Below are 17,520 nucleotides of genomic sequence, written 5' to 3'. Positions count from 1 at the left end.
CAGTACACGGTACAAGACTACAAAGTAGGGGGGAGCTTTGCTGAGGACATTTTTTGAAAACTGATAGGCATGTTTAACTGCAAATTAATAAATAAAGAAATAAATAATAAAAGCCCAGCACAAAGTGGGATGATTTGGGTTATGAATAAGATGGAAGCACTGCCAAGTATCTTCGTTACTTTGTGATCTTGCAGGTGAGGTGTAAAATACCTACACTAGAATTTAGATTTATTATAAAATCAGCAGTTTGTCTGGCAGCACCTGCTATGGAGAGCTCTGAAATCCTGAGGGGAAGTGAAACATTTGGAATGCAACAATGCAGTGGTCCCAGTTCAGGCCACTTCAGCAAAGTTTCTCTCCCTTGAAGTGGTCAAGGGACCGTGACAAGAACAGAAACGCTGCTTTGAATAGTTCCCTGCTATGGATTCTCTGGTGGATTTCTTGAGTCAGCGGGTCAATGGTCACGATCGCTTCATCAGAATTATCTTCTACACAATTAGAGCTGATTTCAGCACAGTTAATGAGTTTTCTTTGTTATTTTCTTCCCTGTTCTAGGAGTTCTGCCAAATGTCCTTGTGGCCCATGCATTCTGCATTCTTTGTGCCTACTACTAGCAGCACATCGCTGTCCCCAAGCTTTGCTAACCTCTCCCTAGGTCTCAGACCACTGAAACATAACAAGCCCTAAAATTTAACAAGGCAATTCCACCGACAAGCAATTGGTCTTCCTAGCACCTGGACGTAAATTAGCGCTTATTCGCTGCTGTTTCACAGATTAAATCTCCTTTCCTGACTAGGCTTCGGAGTATATAAAGTCAAAACATCACAGAGACACCTTCTTTAAGTAAATGTTTACACACTTGACGCTTTACAGCCCCGCGGCGCCTCAGGCCGGCAGTCCCCGGTCGCAGGCCGGGCCCGGCAGCGCCATGGCGGGCGGGGGCGGTGCGGGCCTGCCCCGGGGAGGGAGCGGGAGCCGGAGCCGCCTCCGCGCCGGGGCCGCCCCTTCCCTCCGCGGTGAGGCAGCGGTATGGCAGCGGGAACGGGCCGGGCCTGGCCGGGAGGGCGGGGAGGCGACGGCGGCCATGGCTGGACCGTGCAGGCCTGGCCGGAGGGGAGGGATCGCCGTCCGCGAGGGCGGGAGGGTGGAAAGGGAGGCACAGGAGAGCGCTGTGGCGCAGCGGGCAGGACTCGCTGTGTGGAAAGGGGCGTCCCGAGCCGCGCCGGGGCCTTGTTGCTGCCGGGCGGGCGGCCCGAGGGCTCGCCGTGGTGCGAGATTCTTCTTGCTCGGTGCCCTGTAGGAGAGCGCAGGTGAGGGACGGAACGTTCTCGTTTTGACATTTGTTACCCGGTCTGATGTTACTTGGGTTCTCCTCAGGATTTTATTGTGCGCCGGTGACAGGACCCGAGGGAACGGCCTGAAGTTGTGTCAGAGCAGGTTTAGGTTGGACATTAGGAAAAGGTTCACCCAGAGGGGTGAACCAGAGGGTGGCTGGGCACTGGGACAGGCTCCCCAAGGAAGTGGTCACAGCACCAAGCCTGACAGAGCTCAGGGAGCATTTCCCCAATGCTCTCAGACACATGGTGTGACACTTGGGGTGTCCTGTGCAGGGCTGGGAGTTGGACTTGATGATCCTTGGGCGTCCCTTCTGATTTTGCAGATTCTGTGATTCTGTGGCCCTGCAGTCTGTTCACCTTTCAGCTGCCTTACTGCCTTTTGCAAGCTGACAGCGTCCACTTTTGTGTCAGCCTTCCCGAGTTTCCTTAGCACACTTGTGCTATCAGCTGTTCCAAAACGCCCATGACTCTCTCTCCTTTGCTTGTATTTTTGATACTGTTTGCAGTGGAAATAAGCCTTCTGCTGCTCTGTTCCGATTGTCCCACAGACTGTTAGAATGTGGTAATTAACTTCCATCAAAGATGAGAATAAGGGTCAGTATTGTGGTAGTTGGTGGCTGAATACTGTCACACATAAGAGAAGGAAAGGTGGGACAGGTTTTTCTCCTGCGTGGTAATTGTGGAAGTAACAGTCTGGCACAGGGAGCTCCAGGTTAACCACAGCACACGGGAATGTTTGGTAACCAAAGAGCAAGACACAGTTAGTGTGAGGTAAAGGCCATTGGAGATGTCGGTCTGTAGGAAAGCAGGTAGGCTTTGCCCATTCTGCTCACAAGAGTTCAGCCTCCCCTGTCCCTTTTTTGTGGGGAAATAGAAAGTTAATGAAAGATCAGAAAGTATGTGCAATAAATTGTTCTGAGAAATTATAACATTAAGGAAAGTTGTATTCAACTCTTCTGCTCTCAAAAAGTCTAAGACCAGGATTATTTTATTTTCAAATTTAACTTTCTCTTTTTTTTTCTTTTTCTTTTTTTTTTTTTTTCCTTTTTTTCACAGTTAAAATCATGGCACTGAAACAGGTTTCCAGCAACAAATGCTTTGAAGGTTTCCAGAAGGTGTTTGAACACGACAGGTAAACACCACTAAAGCAACCAAGATGTTTAGCTTGGGGCAGTGAATCCATTGCTGTCAGTGTTTTCAGTCTGCAGGAAAACAGCATGCTCTCACTAATATCCATATTTCAGTCAGAAATAATGTCTACTGCTGCTTTGGCTGTGCTCTTGAATTTCTGTGTTAATGTTTAACATAATCTAGTAGGCCTAGTGCTGCAGACCTGAGGTGAGAAGCTAGTACTTTCTACCTTTGAAAATGAAGCTTCATTCCTTTGGGCTGTCCTGTTTGCAGCACAGAGAACCACTGTGTGTGCAAAGTTCCACTCACTACTGAGTATCTTACTTCCATGCACTCTGGAAAACTGCTGTGAGCACTGACTCAGTGAATAGATTCTTGTTTGATGAAGGTGTACAAAGAAACAAGCTTTTTAAAAACATTTTGATCCAAATAAAAATAAAATCATCAGTTGTGCTTAGATAAGAGTTTATTGATAGTTTTAGGCTTTAGTAGTAATTGAGCAACTAATTGGTCTGTAGACTTAGTAGTTTGAGAACGTCCTCTTCTGGCACATGCTGTACATTTTATGTTGTGTAAGTCATGTGGATGTGTTCTTCAGTAAAAATTACTTTGCAATTTGATAGCCAAAGCTCAAGCTAAATATTGGTGGTATCCAAAATTCAATTTTCAACCTGTTCTTGGTTAGCAGCTGTATGAAAATGTGGCTTATTTGTAAGTCTCTGTTTTGAATATATTCAGAACAAGGTTGAAAAGTTAGCTGTTGCCAAATCTAGAGGCTGAGTTTAAAAATTGATTTTCCCTTCCTTTAACTTAGTTGTTACAATTCACTGACCAGCTCTCCCTTTGAATGAAATGCATTGATCCACTGATTCCATTTTTAATATTAGTGACCTTGTTAATTAAATAGTGGTGATAACAAGAAGTATTTTATTAATACAGTGCAGAGCTAAAATGCAAAATGAAATTTGGAATCTACTTGCCTCCAAAAGCAGAAACTGGGAAGTGTCCTGTGCTGTATTGGCTCTCAGGTGAGTAACGTGAGTTGTAGTAACTTAAAAAATACAATCTTAAACATTTTTAAACTGCTGCACTGCAGTTATGAAAACTTAATGGAGAGGTAGTGCAGTGGCAGCTCTTGGATTCTACAGAACCTCATCTTCTGGAAGGCACACTTAGTTTGAGTGTACTGTGATAAATCAGGATGCAGCTTGGGGATAGCCTACCAGATTGTGTTCTAAAATATTCAGTGTTCTACCCTTTTGTTCTAAAATGTTCATGCCTTTTGTTCCAAAGTGCATGTACATATAGAGGTTCTCCTGTAAGGCATTCCCATTGGGACACCTCCTGCTTTCTTTTGTTTCAGCTTTAGCTAACAGAGTAGGGATGTGAAAGGAGCCCATGGAAGCCAGCGCATTTGTTCTGTGGACTCTACCTTATTCCAAGTACAACTTTGCAGGAAGCAGTGGTGAACTTGAAAAGAGAGGTGCTGTCAGCAGCCTTTGCACAAGCATGTGCCAAGGATGTGCTAGTGTGAAGTAAACCTGTGGGATCAGACAACGCCAGGAGAGGCTTGTGAAGCAGGAGTGAAGTTGTCTCATCAAAAAATTTATTTATTTATTTATTTATTTATTTTTCTTTCTTACTTTCAAAATAAAAAGTGGAAACTGTTCTATAATTCAATGATTTACTTTATTGAGACTTGTGCTTAGAAAGTTGGAGACCCGACTCTTGGTGTAGAGACTTGTGTTCCTTGTATATATTCATTTCATAAAATAGCTGGTGGGTCTAGCTAGTGGATCTGTATCATGACAGTGGACTGGGTAAAAATATTTATACTTGAAGTTAGGAACATCAAAGTGTCTGAAGAGCTCTAAGCCAATAAATACATTTATTTTATTGAATGTAAGCTGTATTGTCTTTGGGCAATATATCAGTCAAATTAGATTACTGGCAACTTGTCCTCAGAGAAAACTAGAATCATTAACTCCTCTCAAATTGCATAGTGAAGAAAAATTGAAATATTGTTGTGAAATGTAATTTATTTGTAATTGGACTTTATTTGGACCTGCTGCTGTACAAAAGGCATGTATTGCTGTGGATTTTGGAGCCAGGGTGCTTATAGGCTCTTTATCCTGTCTAAAGTGTGTAGAATTTGTCAGAGCACATGTGTGATTCTGTAATGCAAGCAGCTGAGATGACAGTACAAAGAAAAATGTAGGTGCAGGATTAGATGTCAGAAGTTACCAGTGTGTGTCTTAGCAGATGCCTGTGGTCAGTGTGTTTAAATACCCAGTACTTGAGGGCACAAAGCATTGCATGACTAGGTGCTCAAGGGTGCACATGGTTTTGATCACCTGTTAGCGTGACTAGATGGGACAGTGCAGCTGTGTTTCTGTGCCTTGTTAAGCATTGTTGAGCCTAATGAAAACATTTGCCATGTTTATGGAGATAGGAATCCTTGTTGTACAAAACCTTTTCTGTCAAAAGAGTTTTGAAACCAGTATGCCGTGAGTAATGGGTAACCAACGATATTTTTATTTCCCTAGGGCTGACCTGCACAGAACAGAATTTTATAACGAAAGCCGCGTTTCAACAAGCGGCAGCCGAGCACGGCCTTATTGTTGTGGCACCAGACACAAGCCCACGTAAGTTCAACAATGGTAGACATGGTAGCAGTCATTACACTAAGTGCACTCTCTGTCCTCAGAGAATGTGTGCTGCAGTGTGCTGAAAAGCGTGTTGCCCACCTGAGTGAGAATTTGACCTCACCTCTGCATCTTGCATTGTTCACTAGATTACATTGTGTGTGTTCTTAATAATGGGGTAGTGAGGGTTTGACATTTGAAACTCTGATTGTTTTGGCACTAAAACTGGAACAAAGGGGCTCTAGAGTTCAGCACAGATGAGGAGAGGGAAGAGTGAAACAAGAAATGTGTGTTATTAGAATTCTTGCTGACATTTTGTGTGCCTTGCTGAGACTATAAAACCTGCAGAATTAAGTTGCCACACAAAGATGCAATACTTGCTCATAATTGTATTCTGTCTTCTAAAGCAAATTAAATACATGCCTTCAGAGGATTACAATACTTGAAAAGCAAACTAGAAGCCCTTCCACCCTGCAGCTACAACAGACCACTGATGAATGGATTTTTAAAATGATGTGCTGTTATTTGTATAAGGCTGAGCTTATGGTATGGGAAATCTGAAAGTGGTGGATCTGCAGTTATTGGAAATACTGGAGATTCACTGTTCTGTGTTTCATATTTATTGGATTCTGCCACAGTCTCATGAGTGCTGTAAACAAAGGTGTCAGCCTTCTAATATTTCCCAAGCCTTAGTGGGTTACATATGCCTACAGGAAATAATGTTCTTTCCACAAAGTACTTTTTATATCTAGGTTTTGAAGTTGTGTCAGGTCAAAGAATGTAAATACATGTTTCTAATGAAGAAGAGGGACAGAAGATCAAAACTTGTGAATGAATGAACTCGACACTTTGTTGTTGCTATTTGCTGCAGGCTAGAGATGGGCAACTAACCTTTGCATTATTCATATTGGGTAGTTGTACTGGAACTTGTTTTTGGTAGTATCTGTGCAAATTGTCTATCAGTGTGTAACTGCCTTGGCACATAGGTTATTGCTTTGTGTTCTTTCAGGTCCCTTGTGGCAGCTTCTCTCTTGCCTTTTAGCCTAATAACTGATAAGAATTGCTCTACAATTTAAATGAGTTTTGGTGAAAAGCAATTCAAATATAATCATGAGCTGAGAGGTATTGAAAATGCTTACATATGCATTTTAATTGTGTAATGCATGAGAATTACCTTCCAGGAGCCAGGGGCTGTATCTGGATGGGAAAAAGACTGCATGACATCATTAAATACTTGTCTTTACAGCCCTCTGTCAGGCCTTGATAGACTTTATTTTCCCTACTTTGAAGGAGTTTGTTTTTCCAGACAGGTATACTGAGCAATATTATGCAGATTCCTTTTTAAATTTCTTATTTTCAAGGCTTCCTGAAAGTGTTTTTTCCTTTTAGCATAAAGAGCATTATGCCTTCATTTCCTGGCAGGACTTTCTGGGTTTTTGTCCATCTCCAAGGTACTGAAGACAGACTTTTTACATCCAAGATGTTGTTTAAGCAGCCCAATCCCTGTGATTGCTGGACTGTTAAGTTACAGAATCATTCAGTGTTCAAGGGCATGGCACTGGAACAAAGTCAACTTGGATCCTTGTACAAATCTGATTTCACAGGGTGGCAGCCATCTCTGCTGAAATTGTGAGGGACTGTAGAGTTACACATGAGTTTGCACTGTAATCTGGCAGTGGTAGGAGCCCATGTAATTTTGGATTGCAGAAACTAGGAAATGCTGGCCTGTCTTTCTCCAAAAATTCCTCTCAGATATACCTTGAAATACTATATTCTGTTCTTCAAACCAGGCTGCTAAATCACAGACTAATCAAAGGGAGGACTGGATGGCATGTGCTGACTTTCAAGAACACATCTGCAAGTTTAGTTTGAAAGTGTAGTCTTGGAAAAGAGGGTACAAACCTGCAGTTATTCAAAGAGGAAATTATTTAAGTTTCATGGAAATTATAGGTGGGAGCAATGAAGTGAATTGCAGAAGAGGTCTAGTCTTGTGAAATTATAGGAACGGTGAATTATTCTTCTGGAGAATTTTAGAAGGGGAGGTGTAGCAGGCATTATTTAAAGCACATAAATTGGCTTGGACACACCATTTGGTGATACATGATTCTGTCATTCTGGGGAAAAGGAAATTTTCTTCTGTTTCTCACAGTTTCCTGTACTTGATAGGATGCGGTCTAATGACTGAAATAAGCTGGTAGCAATTAACAAGTGCCAACTTTTGGATTAAGTTCCTGGGTAAATTGGACAAAGCTTTACAGAACTAATTTAGGAGACATGTATATGGTGTATTTATTTTTGAAGAGATACTGACACTATTTAGAAATCGGATATATCCGCAGGTATTATGTGTCATTTGAAAGTCTTGAAATAACACTTGAAAACATTGTACTAATGAATTAAAATGTGAATTGTCTTAGAGTTGAAGGGGTATGAGATATGATTGAGAAACTTGTGTCCCAAGCCTGATTTGTATGGCAGGTTCTCCAATTCTGAATATGTAGTAAAGGAAAGATTTTTCATGCTAGGTGGCTGCAATATTGAAGGAGAAGATGAAAGCTGGGATTTTGGCACCGGTGCTGGTTTTTATGTGGATGCTACTGAAGATCCTTGGAAGACAAACTACAGGATGTATTCCTACGTGAAGGATGAGGTACTGCTGTGGATTCTCCTGGTCTTGATGGGTAACATAAAGGGGTGTGGCTCAGTCACAGGAAATTCCCACATACTGTGTTTCAAGGTTACGGGAGATTTCTGTAGAGATACTTTGAGTTACTTATTATCGGCTGCACTGTTTCCTTTTGTATTCACATTCCCCTTCAAGTTGCTTTCAGGCCATGATCAAAAATGCCAGGCTAGAACCAGAGGCGTGCCTTTGGTTTCAGTGGCATTAAAAGTTGGTTAGTTGTGTGCTTTTTTCTTAAACATGCTCAGGTTGCTTTAACGTTTTGATTCTATTTTTGTTTCTTTTACAGCTGCCTAAACTAATAAATGCCAATTTTCCAACTGACCCTGAACGGATGTCTGTTTTTGGGCATTCCATGGGAGGTCATGGAGCTCTTATTCTTGCTCTGAAGAATCCTGGGAAGTACAAAGTAAGATGAAGTATAGCTTTTATGAGGTATGCTAATGCCTATATAAATTTCTGTAGATGTGACAGAAGAAAATACAATATTGAGTTGTTTGAAGGCATTAAATGTATAAATACTTTGATTTGCTGCAGTTCATTGTTACACGGTTTTGAGGTTTTTTCCTGCTGTCTTTCTGAACAGTCTGTGTCAGCATTTGCTCCGATCTGCAACCCAATGCAGTGTCAGTGGGGAAAGAAAGCCCTTGGTGGATATCTGGGACCAGATGCAAGCAAATGGGAGGTATGTGTTGCAGCCACAGTTCTTTAATGATAGATGAATGAGTGATCTGTAAATTCATCAAAGCAGGAGCCTGGAAAAACACTCTGGAGCACCCATGAGTTGGTACTGATGTTTTATGACACCCCTAAGCACAGAAAAGCATTCTTTGTTTCTGGCAGTAGTGACTTACTGTTGCCTTATGGTGCTTATGAAAATGTAGTGAGATACAGGTCTCTCATCAAATCAACTACATTCCTCTCAGTTTTATGAAGACTTAAAAGTCTGGGCTGAGAACAATTATGAGCAGTGTATTTTTGTAGTAGCCTGAAGAGAGACTGCTGCAGACTGTTCAGACTGATGAGCCTCATGACATCTTGCAGGGGCAGCCTGTGGGAGGCCAAGAGGAGCCCGTTGGATACTTGGAAATTGGTATCCTGCAGAACAGCAGTGAACTAGACAAAGTTAGGTTTTAGTTCCAGGGCCTTAATTTTGAGCTATCAGTATTTGTGTATGAATGGCTAAGATAAAAAACTGTTTGTCTGCACGGCTGCTGCATTATTTAGGCAGCCCTTGAGTATTTTTAATCTCAATTTAAACATTGCACTGTATTTCTATAATTAAGTTAGAAGGGATTGTCTTGACCATGTACTCAGATTTCCTTGTAAATAAACACAAGATGCAGCTCAGTCCCTTGTAAATTGGATTTAAGTATGTTTTAGGAAGACTTCCAGGTCTGATTAAAACTTTACAGGATTGGAGAGTGTTCTCCACTTTTCTATTGTTAATAGAGTAGTTTATGTACTTAGAAACCACCAGTTAAACTTGCTTAGACTTAATGTAATGGATTTGTTGTGAAACAAAACAAAACAACTGCCAAAAAACCTGTTTTCTGTCCTCTTAACTTGTTTTGGAGCACTTCTGCAAACCTAGTCCAATAGATCAACAGCAGTCATCAGGAACAGACTTAGATCTGCATTTGGCACAGATCCACAACCTCTGATCTCTCTATTTTGGCTTAAAATTGCCATGTAACTATGTTCAGGATAATTTGACACCATGGCCACAGTGCTGGCCTGAGCCCAAGCTCCCATTTCCATTGTAGTGTCATTTCTGGATCTGGTGGCATCCTGGAAGGATGGCTGTGATGCTTTGGTGTAGCACTTTGGATTTTGCTGTCCACTGGTGATTGGTCTTCTCCACAGCCTTAAACACTTTACTGTCTTTTTAAAGGAGTTATTTATTTTGAGCATAAGCACAGGACCCTAAGTGCAACATGTTCCCCATCATAATTGCATTTTGATACATGTATGTTTATAGAGTTTTTAATTTTTGTTTCTCAATCAAACCAAATTTTCTTAGTCAAATGATCATGGTAACCTTCAGGTTAAATGCCTCCCTATGAGTATAGTTGTGTTACACCGCTGTTTTGACTTTTATCTGTCAGAATAATTACACCAAGACACCAAATTTCTTCAGCAGGACCTAGTTTCTACACAAGGGCGTGCATCAGTACTTCCTATGTTGCTGTTCTTCCATTCTCTAGGAATTCAGCCCTGGGCTGAATATGTTTGGTCAAACTGCCAACTTGGTAATTACCTAGCTTATACATTTGCCCTTTTTAAAGCAATAGGTATTACTTTTCAGTTGCCTGGAATTTCCCTGGTTTTTGTTCTTCCAAAGTGCGACTTGGTGTCCTGATCAATGCTGCCCAGGATTCTCTCTGTGCCATTCTTTTCCCGTGGTTGACAAACTGAACCCAGTTGAAGGTATGTAACTGAAAGCCATTTCTCTTTTTTTCCTGCAGGCATATGATGCTACACAGCTTGTGAAGTCCTACTCGGGCTCCCGCCTCGACATCTTGATTGACCAAGGCAAAGATGACCAGTTCCTGTCTGCGGGCCAGTTACTGCCTGACAACTTCATCGCTGCCTGCACCGAGCGGAAAATCCCAGTAGTCTTCAGACTGCAGCAGGCAAGTTGCTTCTGCAGTCCTTGGTTGTTGGATTCTTGCTTGTGTTTTTCGGTTCTATACAGCAGGCAGTGAAGAGAGTGTCTGTAAGGGGCAGACATTCTCTGGCTGTGGGTCTGTCCATGGCCACGTGAGGAAGAGGGTGAGAAGTGACACTTTCCCATCCATGGGCCTTCAAGGTGTGCATCACCCACCCGATTCAGCCGCGCTTCACCACTAGGTGCCGTCGTGCTTCCAGCTTGGACAGGCTGATCCCTGCGTGGGGACTCGGGCTGCCGGTGCTCGGCTGAAGACACAGCATTAATCATTTTTAATGAGTGTCACAGTCACTGTACAGCCTAAGTACCTAAGGCCTTCTGCTTCATCCCTGATCTCTGCTTGTGGGATTCGTGTTTACCATAAAACTTTGTGATTTAGTTTGCATGTATTTGTGTAAATTAGGGAAGGGGTGGAACTGCTTGACATCCTAGATTCATGTAAAGACCCAGGTGGAAGGATCACTCTTACCTGTAGTGCAGTGACCCAGAACAAGACTGTCCTGAGAGCACTGGAGTCTTGTAAGCCACTGGCAACTTCCACCCAGACCCAGTGAGGAGCCCAGGTTTGGAGAGTGAAGGATTGTCCTCTCTAGTTGATCATAAACCTTGCACCTAAAGATAAAGTTAGTGCTGATGAAGGGGTGGGGGCCAGAGGGTGACATTTCAGCACAGAGATGGAGCAGTAACTCAGACCTGGGATATGTTCTCCTTATCCCCCACTGTGTTTTAGCAGAACAGTGCAAGTGCCCGTGAGGGCTCTCTCAGATTGCTTCTCACTCTGCAGCTGACCCTTGCTGTTATCCATCTCTAGCTTACAGGCCCAGATCTGGGCAGGTTAAGGGACTTTCTGTTTGTTTAGCTTCCTGGTGCTCATCTATACTTAGCCTGTTACATACCCCTTGCCATTTTTATATATATTCCAGGTATTTCTTAAAATGGATAAAACCAGGAGAGTCATTACATTTCCTTTAGGAGAGTTTAGCATGATTGCTTTATCATGTGCTGTATGTTCTCTGCTGACTTCTTTATTGTTGTTTTTTTCTAGGGTTACGATCACAGCTATTTTTTCATTGCTTCATTTATTAATGACCACATCAAACACCATGCAAAATACCTCAATGCTTGAACCATTTGGATGTGAGTGCTGCTTGGCCAATATGAATTAAGAGATAGTGGTGAACTAAACAAAAATCATTTGCTGAAATAATGTTTGTAAAATGGAGCTCTTCTGATTGTACTTCTAAGAAAAATAAAAGTCCCACTTAATTTGATGTGTGTGCTTTAGAGTAAGTATTGGGAATGTTCTTGCATGCTTGGAAAACTCTTGATGCCATGAAGTTACATCTGCTGCATTTTGGGTCAAAAATGTAAGCCAGCAGATGAGTGACTTTCAGACCATGAATGTGGGTGCGGATGTGGCACCTGCAGCCAGCTTCTAGTGCAACTGTGCAGACTGTGATTAACAGTGTGCCCATTCAGCTAATTAATTACTGGGGTTTACTTCATGCTCGAATGGTGAAGGAAGTTGTTAGAGGCACAGATAGTTAATCTCAAGTGGTAGATGTGTTTTTCCTTGGCCTGTGTTAACATCTTCCAAGGACCAAGTCTGGTGGAGAATGCAGACAAAAACCTGCTGTGCACAGTACTTTACTGTCCTGTGCATTATCAAGCAAATGATCTGGAGTATTTAATGGATTATACTTATAGAAAAGTCCTCTTAAAAAACATGTGAAGGAAGCAGTCTGTAGTAAAAAGATTTTTTCTGCACTTGCCTTTGATTCTTAGAGTGTGAAAGACTTGTACTGTGTATCTTAGATTTGACAGGACTGAGAGGAAACTGCTAAAATGACCTTTAAAAAGCAATTTCTATCTAGATGATCTAATATCTCATTGCTGAAATCAAGTATGCTTATTTTACACAAGATGGTAGAATTTAGTCCTGACAGTTGTAGATCTAAAATAGCTCTTGGTGGTATAATTCTGCCAGCTACCTTGGACAAGAACTCAGATTGTTCCATTAAGCTGCAAGTAATCACTTGTAAACTCAGCTTTCTCATGGTTCAGCTGGGCCTGAATCATTGCTCAAACCTTGACTCACTCTTGCCAGAGGAAATGCTACCATAGCTGTGGGATGGGTTTCCTTTTTTAAGCAATGCTGAATGCTCTCCTGACAGTCTTAAATTATGCACTGACTTGTACTGTGTATAGTCTTGCATCTATTTATTTATTAAGCTCTGAAGGCTGGGAAGATACAACTGTGTGCACTGCAAGAGGTCTCCAAAAGGAAATTATTGCAGAAAGATCCTCTGCTTCCCCTATCAATCATCAAAATCCCCTATCAGCTGTGAAAAAGTGCAGCCCATAACGTCACCTGTTCACTAAGACACACCATTTAGAGAAACTGGAATTTAGGAGAATCTGTACTTGGATGACTTCAGGAACCTGCAGGGACAAGAGAAGGCTGGATGCTGTGACCTGCTCCTTGTTTCTGCAGCCAGAGGCAGAGCAAAGCAGCTGAGCACAGCCCTGGCACACTGGGTTATCCCCAGGGCTGCAGGCGTTACTGTGTTTACTGCTTGGATTCATTACTACCACAGAATCTCCAGGTTTTGTTTGCTGAAGGCAGAAGGCTGCAGAACAATCGGCACTTCTGGAAGAGAAAAGGCTGCCCTGTAGAGAGAAGTGTTAGCAGTAGAATGGACTCTCATACACCAATGTGAGCAGGAGCAAAGGGAAGGAGAGGTCTCTCCCCATTGCCCAGCCCCGGCAGCAGAGGGCAGATAATTCACTGCCACGGATGGACTGGCAGGAGGCCTTCACAACAGGAGCAGCAACACTGCAGGGAGAGCACTGCTGGTACCCTACAGCTACCACAGCTGCATCTTATACCTCCTTTAGCTGCAAAATTCCTCTACTTGCATCTCATCATCATCTTCTCCCATCCCCAAACACACCATTTCCAGTGTTAAGCTCTCCAACTACCATCTCTTTTACAAGAAATCATCAGCCACAGGGATAGGCATTAAAGGGTTTCTGCAAATAATATAGTTTAATTGTAACTACAGTAAAGATTTTCTATATACATTATTTTCACTGTGGAGGGTATTACAGATTTGCCATGCATGTTTTATTGCACATATAAATATTGTACAAAGGATCATGAAGATTCTCTTTTTAGCCATACAGGTTAAGACTGCATAAAAAAAGCTGTATTACAAAATACTTACGAGCTATTTATTTACAGCCAACTTCAAGCAAATACTGAAAGACACTATCAGGAGAAAAACAAAATTTTAATTATGAAAAAACAAGATTTGTCAAAATAATAATAATTACAAAGCTTCATGTTGCCATATATACATTGTAAAAAAATACTCAGGAAACCTGCATTTTATCCCTTAAGATGCAGAAATCAATATTCCTATTTTTATACTTGATCCTTGAATGCTTTTAAAATTCAATAAACTCTGACTTGAAAACTTATTTTTTTTACATTGCTCGTGCTTTTTGACAAAACAGATATTTGTGCAGCTCTGTAAAATATTAAAATACATTTTCATTTAGTGTTAAAGTGCACAGTACATTTATAGGAAACAAAATGCTAGCTGCCAATCAAATTAAAATTTAAGTCAATGTTCCCTCTAAAAAATAAATGGTTTTGCTTTGGTTGAAGTAACTGGATGTTCCATGCATACTGTCTGTCTCATTGTCTGCGAGTCCACTTTCCTCCTCCTCCTCCTCCTCACACGTTGCTGTCTCTACCTCCCAGCCCGTTAGCAAGTGGTGGTGTTGAAGTGTGTGTTCTGCGTTCAGACAGCGTCTGAAGCACACCAGATCTGCTGCTGAGCAGGGCTGGGTCTGAATGCAGTGCTCACAGAATTCACTGTGAACGTGTGTGCAGCTGCCTCGAGAGGGGGTAGTGACAAGTGTGCAGCAACTCTGCCCAAAAGCCTTCATGCAACAGTTCTCTCCACATCCTCTCACTTAAATATTTAGTCCTTCTGCCCCCTTGCCTCTTTTTTTTTTGCTACTCTACATTTCAAACTCCCTGCTTATGTGTCCCCAGCCAGCTTCCCTTTTCACCACATGCAGCTGCCCCATCCTGCTTGCCCAAATCCCATCACTGGCTTCTTGTGTGAATGAAAACGGGATGTTTCAGGTAGCAGAAGAATCACTGTGCTGGAACTTTTGGATCTGAAACATATGATGTCTTAATGATAAATTATGCTTTTAAAAATCTCTTTTTGAAAAATGTAAAATGGCGATAAGGAGAAGAACTTTTATTTCCTATTGCTGACGTGGAAGTAGAGGTCTGATGCTGCAAATGTGCACTACAGAACATTGTGCTTAATTCTGAGGATACTTTTAAAGAGAAGCACTGTACCCAGGCATGTTTGGATCTGGAAGGTCAGGTCTTTGAGACTGCCTTTGGCAATTTCAATCAATTTATCTCCTCCTGAAGGAATCACTGAAGAAAACAAGCTAAGTTTTTGACTACCTGGTGAATCTTGGTAACCTTCTTGTGCTATTTTTTACTATTTGTTCTGTAGTGCTGTAATCTTTAAAAGAAATCAAGTTACAGTGCAAAATTACATTTCAAGACACATGATCCTAATGCACATAATTCGTTTTGTTGTGGCAAAAGTTAAATGTCTTGTGCATAGTAAAATAAGCAATTAAAAATATTTTTTCACATTTATTTTTCAAGTTTACATATTTCCTTTAGTTTTTTTGTTTTTAAACATCTATATACAAATAAATTGGGTGTGCTTTCACTTTCAGCCAATTTAGTCTAGTGAGGGGAGAGGTGTTACTGGAATGTAGGAAACTCAATGGAATGCAGACAATTTTTTACCAATGTTACACAGATTCAAGAAATAAAGAATGCCATTCCAGCTAGCTGTTCTTTTAATAGAAGCACCTATTTTGTTTGCTTTTTATCTTACATATTAGAAAATACAATTTACGGAGATCTAGAGCTACTGCACACCAAGTAGAATAAAAAATAACTAAGTATTTATATTAAAATAAAGTGTTTAACCACAAAAAAAGCAGTAATAAAATACAGTTTCCTAATTTACATTTTGCATCCAAAGGATGAATAACAACTCACTAATAAATAATATTTATATAAATATTTTATGTCTGGATATTTTTAAAAGGCAATAGCCTGAAGCAACTGCAGAAAAACCTAAGGTGGTAGCAGTCTGATTTACTCTCCCTTCTCCCTCCCCCAGGTGATTACAGTGATTCTTAGTTTAGTAATACAAAGGTATCTTGCTGCAAGACAGCTGTGTCCTCCACATGATTTTAAGTGGCAGAGAGGTGGTGGTTTTAGTAAGTGCTGTACAAAGTGAGCTATAAAAGCAGTGAAGCGCCAACTTCCTCTAGAAAATGCTTCTGTTCAGTTTCTGCTTTGTAGTTCGACACACACGTACAGTCTGAAACATGGGTTTAAAATTGTAAGAATACTCTTGGAGTACTGGGTTTGTTTTCAATGCAGTTTGAAAAAACGGGCAGTTTTTTGATTCTTTCATGGCACAGTGTAGCTGGTAACAGCAGAGAGAGTAGTTTCATGTGAATAAAGCTTGTTTCACTGTGGTTACATCTAGCAATGCTTGAACTGTTATGCTCACTTTTACCAAGCCCTTTTCTTCTAGGATGTGATGTGGTAGGCAGAGCTTCTCCTAAAAAAAGACAAAAAAAGGAGTAAAAATTAGAATAGTCAATACTCACGACAGAACCTCACTTCACATGATCACATTTGGAACACAAAGCCCAGCAAGCAGAAATCATTTCCTATTTTAATTAAAAAGAACTTCCTGTGATTTTGACAGAAAGTCTCTGATTTTGTTCCCGCTACACCTAAGAGTTAGTGACAGATCTGTTAATACTCTGGGCCCCAGAAACCAAGTTCTTCTGTGGTCATTACAGCATATAAACAGCTAAGAGTGAGGGCCAGCAAGCAGACACCAAACTTCCACCTACAAAGCAGGATAACACGGCATTTGCCCTGTTATGACACATATGTGAGATGGGGGATGGAAGGCTGACTTTTTAGAAAAAAGCAAACCAATAAACATCCATTCTCCTCCTGAGTTCTACACAGGTCCCAGGATATACACCTTGAAAACTATACACTAGCACATACAGGGAAATGTGTGCAATGTTGTGCATTCAATGGGCAAACTGTTTTGTTCTAAGTATTTGCACCTCATCTGCAACACCCAGGAATCAACTTTATTCATCATAAGGACACAGCAGTCATGGCCAGGATGGAACTCACTAACTGTCCACAGAGGGTGCTACAGCAGAAGACAGTCAAGCAGTCAATACTTTATCTCCTACAAGGAGAGCAAGACACCCACCCATGAATAATTAGAGAAAGCCTTAGCGGGCAATCCTTGTGTCATGACTGGCCCCGTCTTTAAAAAGTTTTTCTCAATGTAACTGGGTATTCTTGTTAAGAAATCAGTGAAAGTATGAAATTGGGCAGCAGGTCTATAATAAATAAATGGAAAAGCCAGACTACATCACATAAACCATAATTTCAACTGTGAGACTCACTGCCACAACACAGAAGCCAAAAGCTTAAGCGGGATGACAAAAATATACAGGTAAGAGAAAATCCAAACAATGCTGTTAAACACAAACACATGGAAATGGTGTCTGGCTCATGAAGTCCTTGAGCTGTATGCCATTGCTTTAGGCATGAAAAAGGCACCATCCGTGTGATCTAACCCGTTCTTTCCCTATGCATCCATACATAACCATCAGCAGACTTGGAATACTGATTTTTTGGAAAGAGAGGGTGGTTTTGCTATTCTCACTATTAAATATCTTAGTTATTCAATAAACTTTCAGCTTTTAAAACTACTGATGCTTTTGAGATTCTGTTTTATTAACTGCCTGTCTTCTACTGAGTGTTCCTCTTGCATCTGCAATATTAATTAAGGGTCCCTTATTTTATCTTTATACAATTTGTGGTCCTTTCCCACGCTTCCTCATATTGATTACTTCTTTGATTTAAACCTTGCTGATCTCTTCAACCTC

At 41.2% G+C, this 17,520-nt stretch overlaps 2 protein-coding genes across 6 annotated transcripts in view; one reads left to right on the top strand and one right to left on the bottom strand.

The window, feature by feature from the left end:
* Positions 1 to 918: 918 nt before the first annotated feature.
* Positions 919 to 11,738, top strand: ESD (esterase D). 2 transcript variants are annotated; one of them, XM_058838761.1, is made up of 9 exons: positions 919 to 1,027; positions 2,394 to 2,469; positions 3,408 to 3,496; positions 5,015 to 5,113; positions 7,639 to 7,763; positions 8,086 to 8,205; positions 8,383 to 8,481; positions 10,265 to 10,432; positions 11,513 to 11,738. In XM_058838761.1, the coding sequence occupies exons 2-9, from the start codon at positions 2,402 to 2,404 to the stop codon at positions 11,591 to 11,593; spliced, it is 849 nt and encodes a 282-aa protein (XP_058694744.1). In that variant the 5' UTR covers positions 919 to 1,027; positions 2,394 to 2,401; the 3' UTR covers positions 11,594 to 11,738. The 2 variants fall into 2 exon arrangements, with proteins under 2 accessions (XP_058694744.1, XP_058694739.1); XM_058838756.1 differs by lacking the exon at positions 919 to 1,027 and adding an exon at positions 1,138 to 1,310.
* Positions 11,739 to 13,501: 1,763 nt separating this feature from the next.
* LRCH1 (leucine rich repeats and calponin homology domain containing 1) overlaps positions 13,502 to 17,520 on the bottom strand; it is a 112,852-nt gene continuing 108,833 nt past the window's right edge. For all 4 annotated transcript variants that reach the window (XM_058838720.1, XM_058838728.1, XM_058838736.1 and 1 more), the window contains one exon: positions 13,502 to 16,154. In XM_058838720.1, coding sequence (XP_058694703.1) covers positions 16,041 to 16,154 — 114 coding nt within the window. In that variant the 3' untranslated portion in view covers positions 13,502 to 16,040. The remainder of the gene's footprint in view (positions 16,155 to 17,520) is intronic.

Source organism: Poecile atricapillus, chromosome 1 (assembly GCF_030490865.1).
Source record: "Poecile atricapillus isolate bPoeAtr1 chromosome 1, bPoeAtr1.hap1, whole genome shotgun sequence".
NCBI classification, from domain to species: domain Eukaryota; kingdom Metazoa; phylum Chordata; class Aves; order Passeriformes; family Paridae; genus Poecile; species Poecile atricapillus.
The sequence above is the reverse complement of the archived record's forward strand: the minus strand, read 5'-3'. Positions and strand labels throughout refer to the sequence as shown.

What these genes read in the sequence shown, in the direction of transcription:
- ESD (XM_058838761.1), top strand. Translation starts at nt 2,402, where the DNA reads ATGGCACTGAAACAGGTTTCCAGCAACAAATGCTTTGAAGGTTTCCAG. An exon ending in ATTCCTACGTGAAGGATGAG is followed by an intron (nt 7,764 to 8,085) that starts GTACTGCTGTGG and finishes TTTCTTTTACAG; the next exon opens with CTGCCTAAACTAATAAATGC. An exon ending in TAGTCTTCAGACTGCAGCAG is followed by an intron (nt 10,433 to 11,512) that starts GCAAGTTGCTTC and finishes GTTTTTTTCTAG; the next exon opens with GGTTACGATCACAGCTATTT.